Source organism: Otolemur garnettii, unplaced genomic scaffold (assembly GCF_000181295.1).
Source record: "Otolemur garnettii isolate 467f Iridium unplaced genomic scaffold, OtoGar3 scaffold00062, whole genome shotgun sequence".
NCBI classification, from domain to species: domain Eukaryota; kingdom Metazoa; phylum Chordata; class Mammalia; order Primates; family Galagidae; genus Otolemur; species Otolemur garnettii.
In genome coordinates this window covers 1664268-1682015 of record NW_003852457.1, presented here as the reverse complement: position 1 = coordinate 1682015, position 17748 = coordinate 1664268, and the positions used below count along the sequence as shown (strand labels likewise).

At 47.7% G+C, this 17748-nt stretch overlaps 1 protein-coding gene across 1 annotated transcript in view; it reads right to left on the bottom strand.

Annotated features, from left to right (window-relative positions):
* Positions 1–17748, bottom strand: part of TRAPPC9 (trafficking protein particle complex 9) — a 727753-nt gene that overhangs the window by 129342 nt on the left and 580663 nt on the right. Inside the window, exon 21 of the mRNA XM_003792853.3 lies at positions 14002–14092. Coding sequence (XP_003792901.2) covers positions 14002–14092 — 91 coding nt within the window. The remainder of the gene's footprint in view (positions 1–14001; positions 14093–17748) is intronic.

The window sequence follows — 17748 nt, the reverse complement described above, 5'->3', positions numbered from 1 at the left end:
AGGACTGGGCAGTAGGGGAGACTTTCACAGATGAGACAAGCCTCAGCAGACTTGTGAGGTTAAAAAGTATAAACGCATATAGGGGACGTAGGGGAAGGACCAGGAGTCAAGGCTGCTTGGCTGGGCCTGCCCTGGGAGTGGACAGGGGCCCCTGGCAGAGGCAGGTTCCTTCCTTGGGGCTCCCACAGCACCTGTATGGACCAGGGGTGAGTCTGGGAGGGGACTGGGGAGATGGACAGGCAGAGTCTCTGGGCAGAGGGAGCAGGTGGGAAATAGCCTGCAAGGAGCTTTACGTGACAGAGTCCACAGAGTATGGGAGCCCCACATGCCAGCCTTCAGCTTTATTTGGGCAACAGGGGCCATGGCAAGACCTGGGATAGGGAAAGCCATTACCACCAGGGAGTCTTTTGGAAACAGCGAAGAACTTGGTGAATGGGTGAGGAGCTGGAGGCAAGCCATCCAGCAGAGACCCGTCTACCAGACAGGGTGAGGAAGCAGGGCCAGCTCCAGGCCCAGGATGTGGGAGGCCAACACCCCCCAGCCTGGAACAACCTGGGACAGCACCTACCGGAGCCTATGGCTGCTACCGTCCACCCTCACCCAGGCAAGGGCAAGATTTGTCGGGTGGATGGTCTCTACCATGCAGATGCCTCAGCTGCCTCTGCATGTGCTCAGAAGAATGATGGACGCCACGCTTTTCAACAAGGCCCTGTTTGATGAGCATGACTTTTGGTGTTCCCAGGCAGCTCTAACAGCTGCACAGACTTGGTCAGCAGATTCATCCCTCTCCTCAAGTGAGACACCCTGCCAGAGCCCTTAGTGCTTGGCTAGTTTAAAGAGCCATTTAGTCAGCTGGTGCCCGAGGCTCTTTTCTGCACTGTCCTTGGACAAAGCGTTTCAGAAAAACAAGAGATTCCATTCACTGGTGCAGTGAGTCCCAGCTGATCCACATCCAGACACCTCATCCAATTACTCTTATCTCCACCAACAACGTATGTTTTTTCCCTCCAAGTTCTTAACACAAGGGTTTAGAAACACTGCAAAACCCAGAGATACAAAATTTCCTGCAAGATGAAAGCACCAGAGGTTAATCTTTTTTTCTAATCTTATAAACGATAGAAAATTGGAGAAAGATTGAAATCTCTGTCACTTATTTTAGCATGCCATGTATCTTGAAATTCACTTGAATTTCTAATCTAAGGGGTGGAATACACCTAGGACAATGAGATACGGGCCCAGCCCTATGGACGACACTAGACAGGCACTGATTCAAATGCTGGCTCTGTGACGTCCTGACCAGGCGACTGCAGAGCCCCAGAGTCCACCACCCTGGACCTGTAGAGAGCAAGGTGACAGTGTCTCCAGAGCTGACGTTCCCAGCAGCACCCTCAGGGCTGTATGCCTGATCCTGGAGGTGAAGTCTCATCACATAGAAAGGGCCTCAGACTTGGATGGGCACCGGCCATGTACTAGCTCTGTGCCTGCCTATGCTGCTGGAATGAAGGGGCTTTGTGCTGACAGCCATTCAACTGCACCACTGTGAGCAGAAGCCAGGGGAAAGTGTCCCCAGGTGCTGGGAATGAATGTCCACAGGTCCACGAGTGGTGACACGAGCTATGCAGGAAACACATCTGTAAATTCTGCTGGGAACTCACGTGAAACTGTGGAACCAGCCCACTGAGACCTGGCATGGTGCACTCTGCACTAATTAGCACTGAGTCAACCAGCAGTCTGAGCGCTCTTGATTTCACTCTGATTAGGTGGCAGCAGAGGGAACACTCAAGGAGCCCTGCCAAAGCAGCATCGTCATCCTCAACACAACTAGAGCTGTCCCCATGGGTTCTCAGAGAAGAGCTGCCCCATGCAGGAGCTGCCCCATGCAGGGGCTGCCCCATGTGGGGCACCAGAGCCCAGCTAGGGAGGAGGGTGTCCACACAGAGGGCGCAGATGGGACAGGGAGACAGGAACCAGAGGTTCATGTAGGGTACATCCCCTTGGTGAGAACCCCCAGTGGAGATGCAAGATTGGTCGCATTGAGGAGGACTTACAAATCAGTGATTATAGCATGAAAGAGAATGAAAGCTGAGCCCTCAATTCTGAGGAAGTGTGAGACACATGACGAGAAAGAGCAGACCAGAAGGAAGCACGCAGCGTGGGCAGGAATTAGAGGGGACAGTGGGGACCTGTGGCCACCAGTGCCGATACATACTGAATGTGTGCATGTCTATTTCCTGGCTCTACCCTCTGAGAAGCCTTGGGAGCAGGAGAGAAAGGCAAATACCACCTTGATCAAATAATCAAATGACTGTCTTTGATAACGAACAACTAGAAAACATGGGCCACCAGACAGATGCGAAGAGAAGGACACAGCAACACCCCAGCAGGAATGACCACCCTGAAGTCTGGATCTTGGTTTCTAAATATCAGTTTTTACTATAGGGAACCAAAACTCCTTGGGAGAAATAAATGATGCCTGGGCTGAAGTATAAAATGAACCTGGAGTATCTTGTACCAGAAAGCCAGGATGTGCTTAAGGAATTAGATAGTCAGGAGGTCCAGATGTAGCCAGAAGGAGAACCTGCTGGTCCCAATGGGGCAATGTGAGCATCAAAGTAACAAGAGATTCAGATTTTAACCCAGTGAATAAAATGGGAAATAATGAACCCATACAAATATAAATAAGTGAAAGAAAATGTTTGCTGAGGAACTGGATATTTACATAGTTTCAAAGCACATTCCTAAAAAATACTTAGAAATTATTAATAACAAAGAGAAAAAAATAACTTCATAGTAGAGAAAGGCAAATATCACTTTAATCAAATGACCAAATGGCCATCATTGATAATGGACAATTGATAATGGAAAGCATGGGCCACCAGAGAGGGGCAGAGAGGAGGACACAGCCTCCCCTCTGCGATGTTCCTGCCCAGGTGCGTGAAACTGAACGGAATCATGAGGATGCCTCAGACACATCCAAATTAAGGGACTTTCTATACAATCGCCAGCTGGTGATACCTTAAAATTGTCAAAGTGATAAAAGTCAAAAACGATTGAAGAACTATTCCAAACCAAAGGAGACTAAAGATATAACAACTAAATGAAAAAGTAATTCTGCAGGAAACCTGGGTCCTTTAGGTATAGACACTATTGGGACTACTGGCAAAAGTTGAATGGGGTCTCCACATTAGATGGTTGTGATGGATTAATGTTAGTTTCCTGATTTTGGTGGCTGTATGGTGGTTAAACATGAGAATGTCCTTGTCTATAGGAATTGAGCATCGGAGACTTTAGAAGTGACAGGACATGAGGTGAATCAGGTGCTCCAACATGGAGCGGGGAGAAACCATCCTCACCACTGTGCTTCCCACTCCTCCATACATGGGTGTGTAACAGCGGCACTTTACTTCTTTCTTCTTAAAGGATGAAATGGAATATCTGTTTGGAAGTCAGCTGGAGGCAAATAGCTCTTCATATGATTCTGGGATGTGTGATAGAATGGAAAAGGCGTGGACTTTGAAATCAGGGTGACTATGTTGCAGCCCTCATGTTCCAGGCTGAATGACAACCATGCACACTCTTCAGGGGCATCCCCTCTCCCCTACGCACAGGAGCGGCACTGCCAGCTTCAGAGATGTGCTGTCAAGGCCACACGATTCACTTCTTCCACAAGTTTTTATTAAGCATGAATTAAATGCTCCAGTGATAGTTCTAGGTTCTGAAATACAGCAGAGGGAAAAATCTGTCCTGCTTGGGGCTTATACTATGATGGAGGTGGAGAGACAAATGAGAAATAATTCTGCAAAAATAATGAAATTTCAGAGAATTATAAGGATTGTGACAAAAAATAGAGCAAGTAAGAACTCAACTCACAAGGAGGGATGGAGAGAGGTCCGATGAGAAGTAGAAGGAAAGATGAGAAAGGAAAAAGAAGAATTATCAGATAAAATCATGGAAATACAGATCCCGGAGGCAAAGAGGAAAGCTATGAACAAAAAGCAAGACAGAGTGTATGACATAACTGAGACCAAACATACCCAGCATAGCATGTACATGGTTACCTCAGTCGTAATGAAAAAAATTTCAAGTTGCATCACAAAGAGAAAGTCAGTGCTTCACCCAAGAGAACCAGATTTTCTCAAAGGTTTAAAATAAATAGGCAAAGGTAGACCAACCAAACAAAAAGAAAGCAGAGGCAGGAGTTATATCAGACAAGGTTGAAATAAGGGCAAAAACATGAAAGGAGACAGAAGTTATAACAAAATGATAAATGACAAAGGGCATGACAAAATTATAATAATTATTAATATCTCCACACCAAAAATCAATATTCATGCCACAGATATTATGGGACACATACATCAATGGACAGAAAGCTCATTTGTGGTGAAACAGACTCACATAAGTATTAATTATAATTCACCTCTCAAAGCTCATGATATATCAAATAATTAAGGATAGTAAAAACCTATCCCATATAATCAATAAAGAAGAGCCAATGGATACATTTTCAATACAATGCACTAAAAACAAGGAATATATCTTTTTTAAATTTGTTCATGTGGTAGTCCCCAAAAAAACTTTAGCACAAAGAAATCTCAGTATATTCCAAGAGGTGAAAGTAACACTAAACTGATTATAATGCCACTACATCATAAAGCAACAACAAAAGCAGAAAGCAAAACAAAATTTTAAAACTACCACAGGAAGATACACTTTTTAAAAACTTTCTTTTAAACAACTCTTGGGACAGAGGTGAAACATAATTTAAAATTGCAGAATGCTTAAAAAAATTTCAAACATAAAAACATTGAATTTTAGAACATGCAGTAGAGTTAAAGCATGTGACCACAGGAAAATTCGTGGCCTTAAATAATCATAAGTAATTCCAAATAAATGTATTAGGTACCCAACTTATAGGCAAGGACCAAAAATTTACAAAAAGTGCAAGTAAAGTAGAAATAAGAAACTAATTAAGACAGAAGCAACAATTACTGAATTAGTAAAGAGAAAGGATACAGGATTAATTAATAAAGTAGATCATCAGTTTGCCAGCTTAATCAAGAAAATCAAGAGAGGAGTAAAATTATACACACACAAAAAAACAAGGATGGGGAGATAATCTCAGGTAGAGTCAGCTGAACACCTGAGAAGATTTTTTTGTTTTTTTTAAATGTTAGGCAAGCTTTCTGAAATTATGTAAAAATAAATAATCAATATGAGTAGTGCTATTCAATGGGCAGGGAGTTTCAGTTTTGCCCTAGGAGAATTTCTAGAGCTTACTGCATAATAAGACAAACATAGCTAGCACCACTGGGCTGTGCCCTTTAAAATGGATAAGATGGGAAATTTTCAGGGTTTTTAAAAACATAAATAAACAAATTAAGAAGGTCCAAAAGAAAAAAAGAAATTGGCAGTGAAGGAGGACGCTCCATAGAAGATATTACAGTATACTATGCTATAAGTCTCCAATAATCACAGACAGATCAGTCCCCAAATCCCTCTAAACATACGAGGAAAGTGATACTGCTTTTTAGTGGAAAAGTATATTATCAATTTATTAAGTGACAATTGGGTAGCTTTCTGGAAAAGGAAAGGGTGGACCCATGACTCACTTACATCTTATTAAATTCCCGATAAATAAATTATTTACATGTTAAAACAAATAAGCCCATGAAAGTATTAGGAAAAAACATGCAATAATTTTTTTTTTAATAATCTAAATTAGGAAGATCTTTTTAAGTAGGATACAAAAGCAGAAGGTATTTTTTAAGATTACTCAATTTGAAATAAATACCCTACAGTGTGACTCACCGGTGTGAGGAATGACATATTTACAAGAGTATTTATTGCAACAATGTTTATAACAGCAAAATATTGGAAACAACCTAAGAGTCTATCAAGAGGTAAAGAGTAAACAAATGGAGATACATCTCACGCCACCCTAGAAAGAATGAGGCAGCTCTTCACAGAGTGGATGGGGACTGAGATAGACGGATACTCAGGACGTGCCACCAAGTGGAAACGGGACGTGGGAGAACAGAGCGTGCATGTGCTGCGGACGGGGCCGGGAGAGGAGGCGCAGCCTGCGCAGGGGACTGGGCCAGGAGGGAGACCTCGTTACTACATAACCTTTCGCACCATCTAATTCCAAAGCGTGTTTGTGCGTGGCTTTTCTTTGCAAAATAAATACATCAAGAAAATAGTATGTGGGCTCTCCAGGGTTGCCCTGCAGTGGGGGAGGGCTGTCCACTTCTGTGCTGAGTCTTCCCCCGGGAGAGGGAAGTGGAGAGAAAAAAATCTACCCTTAGCGTCAGCCTAGAATTGCTGGGCACTCTGACACTTGCTGGTGATCGTCAAATGATTGTTCTAATTTTCAAGTCCCCCTCTGTAAAATAAGAGCATCTATCTTGGGCGGGGGTGGGGGGGACTGTGCATAACTTCCATTAAACACCAACGCTGATCCCGCCATCGCCGCTTCTCAGTGAAGGCAGCTCTGTTGATTCCTGGTGAAAGTCTTCATTTGGAGCAGCTTCTTGCTTTGCAGCTCAGGTTTCTACAGCCTGGGTGCCCGGGCCCACTTTGGGTGGGCAGACAGCATGTTCTTGGTAGCAAATTCTTACTAGCTCTTGGCTTAGCAGGATGGATAATCTTGGACCTGCCACTCTGTGGAGATTAAAGACTTCTCTCCTGAGCTGTTTTCCACCTTCCCAACAGCTGTAGGCCACTGTGCTGCCAGAGCACTCACACTATACCTCTGCTCTCCTGCAGATGGCCTGTCCTGGCCTAAGGAGCCAGAAGGCACTGGGAGCACACCAGCTCATCAAATGCCACAGCGGCCAGGGGTACTGTTAAATCTTAACTTTGCTGGAGTCTGAATCCCGAGATGAAAGGCAGGCCCAGTGCCTGGCTCACAGTAGTTGATCAGTAGGGATTTACTGGATGAATCAATAACTCTATCAATCAAAAACTCCCCGAGTCTGCTTCTCAATTTGCAAAAAGGGGATAATAATTATGACCTAACAGATAAGTGTGGGTCAGACAAATTGCTTATCAACAGTCTGGACCCTGAGTCTGTCCTCCAAATGTGATGGAGCCACAGCCTCTCAAGACCAGGTGTGAAGTGTCCCTTATACAGTGTCCAGGACACCACTCTGATTTCCACATTGCTATTAGCATCATGCCTCTAAGAGCTCCCTCCACGTTACCACTCAGAACGCAAGCTCACAAGTAGGATTAGTGTGGTGATTATTTGGAAAATGTGTACTGAAAATGTCCACTCCATAATGCAGCGGAGACCTGCTCTGTATTCACTGGATGTCTATGAAAACCTTCACAGGCCCATCATTGATGTGTCTAAGGAGACGGAAGGTGCAAAAAGAGAAAAGTGTTATCAGTTGAAGAGGAAGGTGGAGGGTGGCACAGCAGTGGGACATTCAAATCCGTGTGGCGAACACTTAGCCCCATTATTCACCGTGACCGGGTGTCTATGGAAACGCCTGGAAGCTGGTCCTCAGAATAGACAGTCAGGAAGCACACTGATTTCTCCAGCAGGCACAGAGCCCACCCTGCATCCCTCTTCTTGCCTGGAGTATTGGACCAGTACCCACATTCCCAGGGCCGTTCACAGACTGAGATGTGAGGATTCAGCACCCTGTCCTGTGCTGGCCCAGATCCCAGCCAGCCCTGCCCTGTGTGCCTTTTGCCATCAGGTCCCCTGCAGGAACACTCCCAGCCCTGGGTTCATGCCCTACAATCTCAGCTTCTTCCTCTCTACCCTGGCAGCCCCCACTTCCCACACAGTCTAGCTCCAGCACCCACAAAACAGCCTCCAAGGGCCATACCTGCCTCTGTGAGCCTGAGAAACATGCTCTCTGCTGGGACAACAGCATTTCTTCATCCATCACCAAGGATTTGGTGCCTCAGCATCTCCATTTTACAAAGAGGAAACTGAGACTCTGAGAGTTGACCACTAGCCTATGTCAGGATTCAGCCTGGGGCAGAGCAGAGCCAACACAGAAATCCCGGTCTTAGCACTCACGCTCTGCCCATCCAGGCTATGCAGCTGCTGTCATCACATAGTAAAAGTTGATGGCGCTGCTCTCTGCCAAGATCCCATAAAAAATTAATAACTTCTGAGAATCCATGCTAAGGAAATAACGCCCCAAACACAGAAAAAGCTCTGTACAAACCACTGCATATAACTTATACTTGGAAACATTTGGGGACAATTGACATACTCAACAATAGAACAAGTATTAAATTATCCTCTATCCACTAGAAGAATGAAGTATAGTTCAGCCTTTAACAGTATGTGTAAGACATATTTATAACATGGGAAATGTTTATGTTTTATCAAGTATAAAAAGGGATGCAGACATGCAAATACTGTCTGGTCATCTCTAGGAACAATATTAAAACTGGGGGAGAGCAAAAAGACTTGGGGCGCACAGCATTGAAGTAGGGGTTGTTTGTGGGAGAGGAAAAGGCTAGTTTTTCTCTGTCTAAATTTTCTGATTTTCTCTCAGCTTCTACAGTGAGAATATATTACTTTCAGGCTGTGATCTAGCAGAAAGGTCAGAGTTCTAAAGTGAAGGAATAATGCTCATACCTGGGCCTATGTCTCCTGCTGTGCGGGCTGCCAGGTCGTCCTTACTGAGTAGCAGGAGAGGCTGGGAATGTGGGGGATTTGGGCTCCAAGTAACAGCACAAAGTCTTCACACCTTGCCCAGCAGCTGATATGTACTTGCAAAATGGTTACTATAAAATAACAAACTTTTTCTTTTTGACATGACCACATGAGCCTGCTCTGAGTCAGAGCCATCAGTGGGCCGGGCCAAACACACAGTGGCTATAAGCTCAAGACAGTCCTTCTGGGGCAAAAGGGCCCAGCCAGAGGCAGGCAGCCTCTGGGATCTGAACTCCTTTGGGCCATGGGGGCACTTGAGTTCATCCTCTGGGGGGCCCTGGTAGAATCATTAGGGGAGCCTAAGTCAGGTAAGTGGGGGATGAGGGAGGCCAAAGCCCTGGCTGGGGACTAGAAACCAGTGAGCCCACAACAGAGGATCTACAGCACAAGTGACAAGGGTGGTGGGAGGGGGCAGTGCCAGTGCCAGAGCCAGGGATGGAGACCCTGCACCACCACGCAGGGTATGCTCAACAGTGAGGGTGGCAGACAGAACTCACTTTCTCTGGTCTGCAGCCTCACTAGGCTACCATCTAGCTTCCTGACCTGGCCCTTCCCACATGGTCCACTCTGAGCAAGTCCTGCTGAGCATCCCACCCACCTCGAGGTGACTTCCCTCCTCTGAAGGGCTCCTGCTGACAGGACTGGGCCGCTCTGCCACTGGGGTCTCACTGAGCACCCACAGTACTGTTGATGTTGTTCTTATTTGAGATAAATCTTTTCTCCTAGAAAAGCTCCTAGGAGCTCCTTAAGGGAATAAATAGAGAGAAAGAGAGAGAAAAAAAAATAGAGACAAAGAAAGCTCTATCTGTAAGCACTAGTTCCATGGCAAGGGACAGGTCTGTCTGTGTGAGTCTCTTTAATTCTTCCAAACACCCTATGAGATAGCTGTGTCACGACACTTCCCAGAGAGGACCACAGTTCAGAGCATAAGTAACACTCAAGGCACATAGCAACTTGGCAAAATACAGCAGTCAAGACCAGAAGCAGGGCTGTGGGGCTTCACAGCCACTATCATTCCACAGGGTCTGTGTTGGGCTTATTTTTCTGTATCCCAAGGGCCTGAACTATGAGTCATGGAGCAAGGGTGCCTGTTCTCCAGAGTAAAATTTTTAATATTTGAATTATCTGCTAACATACTGGCATCCCCATGAAATGTGCCCAACTGACTCAACAGTATCCACTGCCAAACAGAAGAAGCAAAGCCCTGTGAGGAAAGCAAGGCAGCAGCAGGAGCCGTCCTGCCCCAGGGCCCAGTCGTCTCTGGCCAGAGAGACCCTCCACAGGCTCAGCTGGGGGACTGCTCCTTCTCTGGGGAACGATTTCTTCTGACCAACAAGATGCAGTAAGACACCCTTTGCTTAGTTTCATTAGCCTTTTGGGGGAACCCAGCTTACTTTAGAGCCAGTGAATCTTCTACTCAAATCTTAAGAATATAACAAAAATACTGTTGCACTGTCCATAGCATCACAGTTCAAAGAATCCATCCACCCGACATGAGTTGTGGAGCATCTCATATGTGGTGGGTAATTCCCCCTCCCCGACGCCCTCTGAGCCACCCAGCACCCCAGTGAAGGGAGAGTTACTGGGCCCTGCAAACTAGTGATCTTCTCTGGCCTCACCAAGAAGAAGCCAAGCCACATCTGGAAATTGTCCTCAATTTCCAATGTGCAGCATCTCAAACACAACCGTGAAAGCTCTCTGACCTTTCTGTATCAGGAAGAAAAGAGCTGGCATCCAAAGTGCTGACCATCTCTCTCTGCCATGCACAGGAGACCCCAAGACCACCTTCTCAAACTCTCCAAGGACAAGAGAGAGTAATGAGGGCAACTCTCGGGTCAACTCCAATTCACTGGTAGCAGGAAAACTGTAACCATCATAAACAATGTCCACCAGCCCACTATCCTCACAGGCCCTCCCCCAGACTGCTAGGGAGAGCTACTCCCCGGGCAGCTCCCTGAGCCCCCTCTGAAGGTGTCCCAGGATTTTACAGCTATCAGAAAGGAGTCCTCCTGGGGCCCCATCCCTGGGGCAGGGTGCCAGGATGAACAGCCTAAATTCACAAAGCGTCCCACTCCAATTTCATCATAGCAGGGCTCAGATATGTGGCTCCTAGAATAACAAAAATATCTGTCTGAAAGACTGTGTAGCTTTTAAAACGTAAGTGATTGTAATAAACCTTTGCTCTTCAGCCAGGAGGGACTTACAGTTTTCAGACACATTTACAAATGTCCTTTCGCTTTGATTCTGCCCTCAGAGCAAAACTGAGGCGCTACAGGAGAGGTCCGTGCCAGCTTGTGATGGGGAAATGGAGGTTCACAGACATGCCACAGTCCGCCCAGAATGACCCCCAACTCACAACATGTGGCAAACCCCAAACTTGAACCAGTTTCATCTGACTTCACCAACAGTGCATGATACACCGGGGTGGGGGGAACTGAGGGAGGCCTGACAAAGGCCCTTGCTTTCAAGTAAGGATGCAGGTGGAACCACTGGCTGTGCTCTCTTACCCGTCCCCACCTTCTCCCTCAGGCTGCACTGAAGTGAGGGGAGTAACATCAGTGGAATGTCACCCCACACCCTGCACTGAGGGTGTGGGTACCCGAGGGTGCTTCATTTCACAGCTGGCTGCGTTTCCTGTGTGGAAGGAGAACTAGCTCAGGAGGTGGGAGGGGGGTAGGAGATTTGGGGAAGCAATGGACCAGGGATGTAGAGACTATACTGAGCACCCAACTGATGGCGCCTCACTCTGCCTTTCTCCCTCCAGCCCGGCACTGCCCAAACTTCTCCCCACAGTACTTCACAGGACAGGCATTGCCATCTCAGTCCATAAATAAGGAAAGTGGAGCTAGAGAGGTTGATGACTTGCCGGAGGTTATGAAGCCAACATACGAGACAGCTGAGAACCCACGGCTGCCTGATTGGGAAAGGCCTGATACAAGATGACCTTTCCGAAAGTACTCCCTGAACTTCTCTATGACAAAAGGGTGCCAAGCTAGAATGTTCCCTATAAAACTCACGCTGAAACTTAATTCCCAATGTGCAGAGCTGAGAAGTGGACCTTTAAGCAGTCAGGAGGGCTCTGTCCTCATGAAGAGTCTCCCTGACTATAGACTAATGGGTCATCACTGAGGGGACTGGTAGCTTCTTAATAAGAGGAAGAGAGACCTGAGCTGGCAGGTGAGAACGCTCGGCCCCTCACCTTATGATACCCTGCAGTGCCTCAGGGCCCTGCAGAAAGCCCCCACCGGCAAGGAGAACTCAGATGTAGCCCTTCAATCTGGGACTTCTCAGCCTCTATTACTGTAAGAAATAAATTTATTTTCTTTGTAAATTACCCAGTTGTAGGTATTCTGTTATAAGCAACAGAAAATGAAATAATACAAAGGGGACAAAAAGTAGAGCAAGAAACAGAAGTGGAGTAACACAGCCGGGTGTGCCAGGGTAGCCTCTCCACGAGTGGTGAAACCCTCGGTTCCGGGACCATGGCAGGGAGTCAATGGCATCTCTCATGGAAAATGCCAGAGGAGATGCTCAACAAGCCAAGCTCCCTCCTCTCCTCTGCCCTGCATCTATCCAGTCTCAGGACTCTCATCTTCCTCAGGGTTACCTAGAACAGCACCAAGAACTGGCCCTGCTCTCGGAAGGGCATCCTCGGCAGCCTGTCCTGCCAACTGGAAGAGCAGTGGAAGGGAGAAGGCCTTTCTCCTGCCACCTGCTACTGCCCAAACTTCTCCCCAGGGTTCTGCTCATTGGTGCCCATTGGTCATTCCTCACCTAAGGCCCTAAGCCAGCTTGTAGACCTTGCCAGGGGTTGGGGCTACTGACCCTGGGGCCCATGTGCTGCCCACCTCCCCACCCCAATTCACCCTGCTCTTTCCTCTTGGGCCCAAACCCTGTCCTGCCCGTGACCTCCCATTTGCTCATGTTCTCCATGAAAGTCCTGCTTATATGCCAGGAACCTCCTATGGCTATGGATTAAGTTAGGACTAGTTAATTGGGATCTGTTGCAGCCCCATGGCCAGGATGGTACAGTTATCTGACTCTTTCCAGCTGCCTAAACCTGGTGAAAGCAGTTGACTATGCCCAGGTAATCAGGAGATAGGACATTGCAACCTAGAGAAGTGTCTGGGTGACAGAGATGTCTCCAAAGGACCAACTATGGAAACCTCTACAGAAACACCAAGCCCTTCCTTCCACTCAGGGGAGGCCTGTGAGGATGCCACAGAAAGAGACCCCCCCCCCCCGGCCAAGTATTAAATGCACAGCAGTCACAGATGCCACAGCTACCTGGCTTTCTTGGCTTTCACCTATGAGAAGCCAGTGGCCAGCACAGATGAGGCCACCTCTGCAGGAAGCAGGTCTGAAGGATAAAGAGGAATGATGGGGTCCAAAGAGAAAGGCTTGTTTTTTCTTCAAGCTGCCGGGATAATTTCCACATGTCTCTAGCATGCAAAAGGGCAGGTGAGTCAAGCTTATTAATTAACTGGATCTTAGATCAAAGAGGAAATACTCATTCAAAATGATCTCTTGGGTAAAGAGGAAGAAAGAGGATATATATGTTTGTAACCAATTATTTGCAGTTGATCCAAAATAGATTATCTAATGAAATAATTTTCTAAGAATAATGACTCTCACTTCTATAGAAATACTGTTTGTTTCTCAGCAAAATATTTTTGAGTGCAGTTTAGCAAGGCACAGACCAGGGTAAAAGCTCCTAGCTGTAAAAGGAAGCAAACATTCAAATGGTCATCCTGAATGTGAGACAATATGGGCTGTTTGGGGTCCCTCAACCTCGTTGAGTTGAGGTGTGTACCAAACACACACTTTCCCATACCATCAGAATGAAAAGCTCTCAAAGTCCAGTCCCGATGAGTAGAAAAGCAAGGAAGTACCTTTACTCTGCTCTCTTCCACCACGCAAAACTCCTCTAAGTTCCAGAAACATTCCCAGAACACACACCTTGCCAGACAAGGTCACTGGCCATTTTGGAACATGGCCAACTATATAGCCCCCAGAGGTCCAGGTGTAGCTGGAACACACAGGGCTGTGCAGGCAGTGAGCCCTCCCGTGAGTTCAGGCTGACAGAGCTGACCGGCAGCACTGTGTGCCAAGCTGCCCAGCTTGGTAATGCACACAGCTGTGAGCACAGGCAGTACTGTGGTGTGCTGAGTTCCCTCTCTCAAAGTTTTCCATGATGACCTTTTTAACACGCTCCATCTGGGGCATTTAACCACATACCCCTCGAGCACATGCTTGCACATTGTGAGAAATGGAGCCTGTTCACCCAGACCGGGTGAGCGGCAGCAGCTACTCACCCCACTGCAGCGGAGCCAGCTGTAGGTGGTCCAGCACGAGCTGGTTCAGGAGTCCTTCCACACTTGCCTCGCCACTGCGTTTCAGAGAGGGGTGAAATTCAGTCAAGGAAAACTCGGACCCTGCTAAGCCTGAGAGAGGAAGGGCTCTAGAGAGAGACCCCCAGATGGGGACACTCATATAGATGTGTCTCCCCTATCCCCAGGTGAGGTGCTGACCCACCACAAAGATGTCACCCTGAGCATGTGCCAACCGGGCCACATAAACACACCAAGTGCCTCTTTCCTCACCTTGACATCTGTTAAATTAGGCCACTATTGTATAAGAAAGGGAAATCCACGGGGATAATTTTAATCCAACAACTTCTCTTGCTGTGCGAAATAAAAAAAAAATGAAAGGTTATTTTTCCTTAATAAAACATGCAAACTGTGATTCACTGTTCAATGCAACCCATGCGTTTCTCGACACATTACCAGTTTCGTGCTGGTTTCGTGTCTGTCGTGTTACACATCTTGATGTAATTACACATATTATTACAAATGGGCTCACTTAAGCGAGTCCATAATCGAGGAAGTCATAGAGTCTCCCAGCAAGTATCAGTGGATGAAGAAATTAGGTCTAGAAACCCAGAAAATAGAAGGCACTGAGACTAATATTAAACAACCAATGTGGTTCTCTGAAACAGATTATCTATAAACTTCTGTCCCTTTCCTACATACACTAAAGCCACCACATTTAACTTGCAATCAAAAGGGAATATTTTGGTTTCTGACATTCTCTAGTGACTGGGAAAGTGGGGAAAACACCCCACTTTCTTCTTCCTCCAGAAAGTTAATTCCATTCCAGACACATCCAGTGCCTCCAGCCAAGCCAGGCACTCGGGTGGGTGGCACTAAGGGTGCAGGAATGATGGGCGTGAGTGTTCCCGTTGAGAGGCTCATGTCTTAGTGAAGATGGCAACATGGACACCGAAAATCACATGTGCCACACTGAGGGACAGTTGAGTGGGGACAAAGGCCTTGAGGGTTGAGGTAGAAGGGGCACAGAAGCTGGGGTGGGGGTGGGGAAGCAGGAGGATGTTCAGTGCAGGCTCCTGGGTCCCACCAGCTGGCCCCAGGGACTCTAGGCTGAGGGGCACCCAGTCCAGTGAGCCCATCTCCTGGGTCAAGCAGGCTGATCAGGCATCCCAGGTGAGCCATCCAGACAAGGGAGCTGCCCAGGGGAGCCAGGCTAGCCTCACTGGGATGGCCACTCACAGAAGTACAAAATGGGGTGTGGGATCCCCTGCCCACCCCAGGGGGCAGGGGATTAAGTCTTCTAAAATAACATGTGTTCTCTCTGGACTCTGTATCTCTCAATATTCTGTGTTTTCGCTAGAGATGATTTTCCCTGACCTCTTCTCCTTCCCGACTCTACTCACCCCTTGCATTTTAACTCAGACCTTGCTTTCTTCAAGAAGTCTTCCCTGACCACCTGTTTGGAAGGCTTGTGTATACCCTCTTGCAACTGCACTGATGTGCTGTCTCTCCACTACTTGGCTGCCCCCAACCTATGAGCTCAATGAGGGTAGAGGTCTGGTCCAGGGCCCTGGAACGGTGTCTGGTTCACAGCAGTTTCTCTACAAATCCTGTTTGGTACATAAGTAAACCCTAAGCAGACATCCTGGGTAAGTAGTGCAGGACCAGGCCTCTACCCTTAGTGCAGCTCCCAGGCTGCAAGACACAGCAGACCTCCCCTAGCCTGAGCCTCACAGTCCTGCCCAACGGCTTCTAGCTCCACCCATGATATTTGCTTCATTCCACACCAACCTGAACTTCCAGTTCATTCCTTCCTTCCTCACTGCCACTCAGCTAAGATTCCAGAGCTTGGAAGCTGTCACTGAAGCTCTGGGATCCTCCAGGGAGGCCCAGCCCCGAGGAATCTGCTCTGTGCCTACTCCTCCCCATAGAGCTTGGTGCTGGAAGGTCATGGTTGGGAGACTCAGCCCAGATGAGCTCTGGTTGGTCTACTTAGAAGCCTGGGTCTCAGTTCTATCCTCTGCAGGGTAGGCGTCATGAGGAGTAGCCAGAAGGCCATTCCTGGCCCACAGTAGCACCCACGTGTCACCCACTGTCACTGCTGTCCTATTCTCCTGCTCTCTTCTGTCCTTCTCCCTCTCCCAGGACACATGGAAACTGCTATTGCCTCAGGAATTTAGCCATTTTTGTTGCTTCAAACTCCTTTAGGGATCTTACTCTCCTATAAGCAATTTATCAAAGTGTTTCTTCTCTCTTAAAAGAATTCTCCAGGGTGGCACCTGTGACTCAAAGGAGTAGGGCACCGGCCCCATATGCCAGAGGTGGTGGGTTCAAACCCAGCCCCAGCTAAAAAACTGCCAAAAAAAAAAAAAAAAAAAGAATTCTCCAGATAAAATTTTCTCCATCTCATCACACACACAGTCTGTGTTTGTGGAACTGATATTGTTAGTGACAAATGTTCTTGAAATGCATTTTTAATTATCTTATTTGGTCCTGTGAGAATCTTGGAGATTAGATTCATTCATTCACCTCATTCATTGAATGCTTTGTAAAGTCGCTCTGAGCATCCCTTTAGGGGTGCTGGGCTCAGACTGTAACCCAAGCCCTAATAAAGACAGGCTTGTCAGAGAGCCTGACCTCTAGCAACCACATCCCCAGGTTCATGCCCCAAAGAATTGCAAGCAGGGACTCAGACAGACATCTGACACCTGTCTTCGCAGCAGCACTCTCCACCACAGCCAAAGGGCAGAGCCTCCTAGGTGTCCTTTACAGGAGAATAGATAAGAAAATGTGGGCTGTCTGTACTAGGGAATATTATCAGCCTCAGAATGAAGGAGATTCTGACGTGCACTACAACACGGATGATCCTTGTAGGCTTCATGCTGAGAGGAACAAGCCAACTCTACAGTCCCTGGAAGAGCCAGCTCTGTGGGCACAGAAAGCAGAATGGTGGGGTCAGGGGCTGGGGAGAGGGTGTGGGGAGTCAGTGGCTGATGGGGACAAATCTCAGGTTGGGACAGTGAGGAAGTTCTGGACATAGATGGTGGTGATGGTTTCACAAGAATGTGAAAGTAATTAACACCACTGAACTGCACACTTAAATATGGTAAAGATGGTACATTTGTTTTTTAAATGCTGGGCCAGGAAGGAAGTCTGTAATTAAGAACAGAAGCTATGTTAATGATCCTGGGGAAGGGCTGGCTGAATCCAGGCCCCTGCAAGGAACTCAGAAAGTACAGGGGGACTTGGGAGCCAGGATTGCAGCACAGCAGAAACCCACTTGGGCCTGGGCCCAGAGATGCCTGGGGGGTCACCAGAGCTACAGTGGAGGCAGCATGGAGGCCTCAGAGGGCCCAGGACGCCTACTGTCCTTCCCCTCTCACCTTCCCAAGGAGTCTTTGAAGGCAGCTTTCCCTAACCAAGGCCCTGTCCTCCTTGGCACTTCATCAGTGGCTGTACTTCCTTTTCCATAGCCACATCGCTGCAGAAGCACCGCTCCCCAGGACTTAGGCGCACCAGTAACCCAGGGCAGCACCAGGGCAGCACCCGCTCCCCAGGACTTAGGTGCACCAGTAACCCAGGGCAGCACCAGGGCAGCACCTACTCTCCAGGACTTAGGTGCACCAATAACCAGGGCAGCACCCGCTCCCCAGGACTTAGTGCACCAGTAACCCAGGGCAGCACCAGGGCAGCACCCGCTCCCCAGGACTTAGGTGCACCAGTAACCCAGGG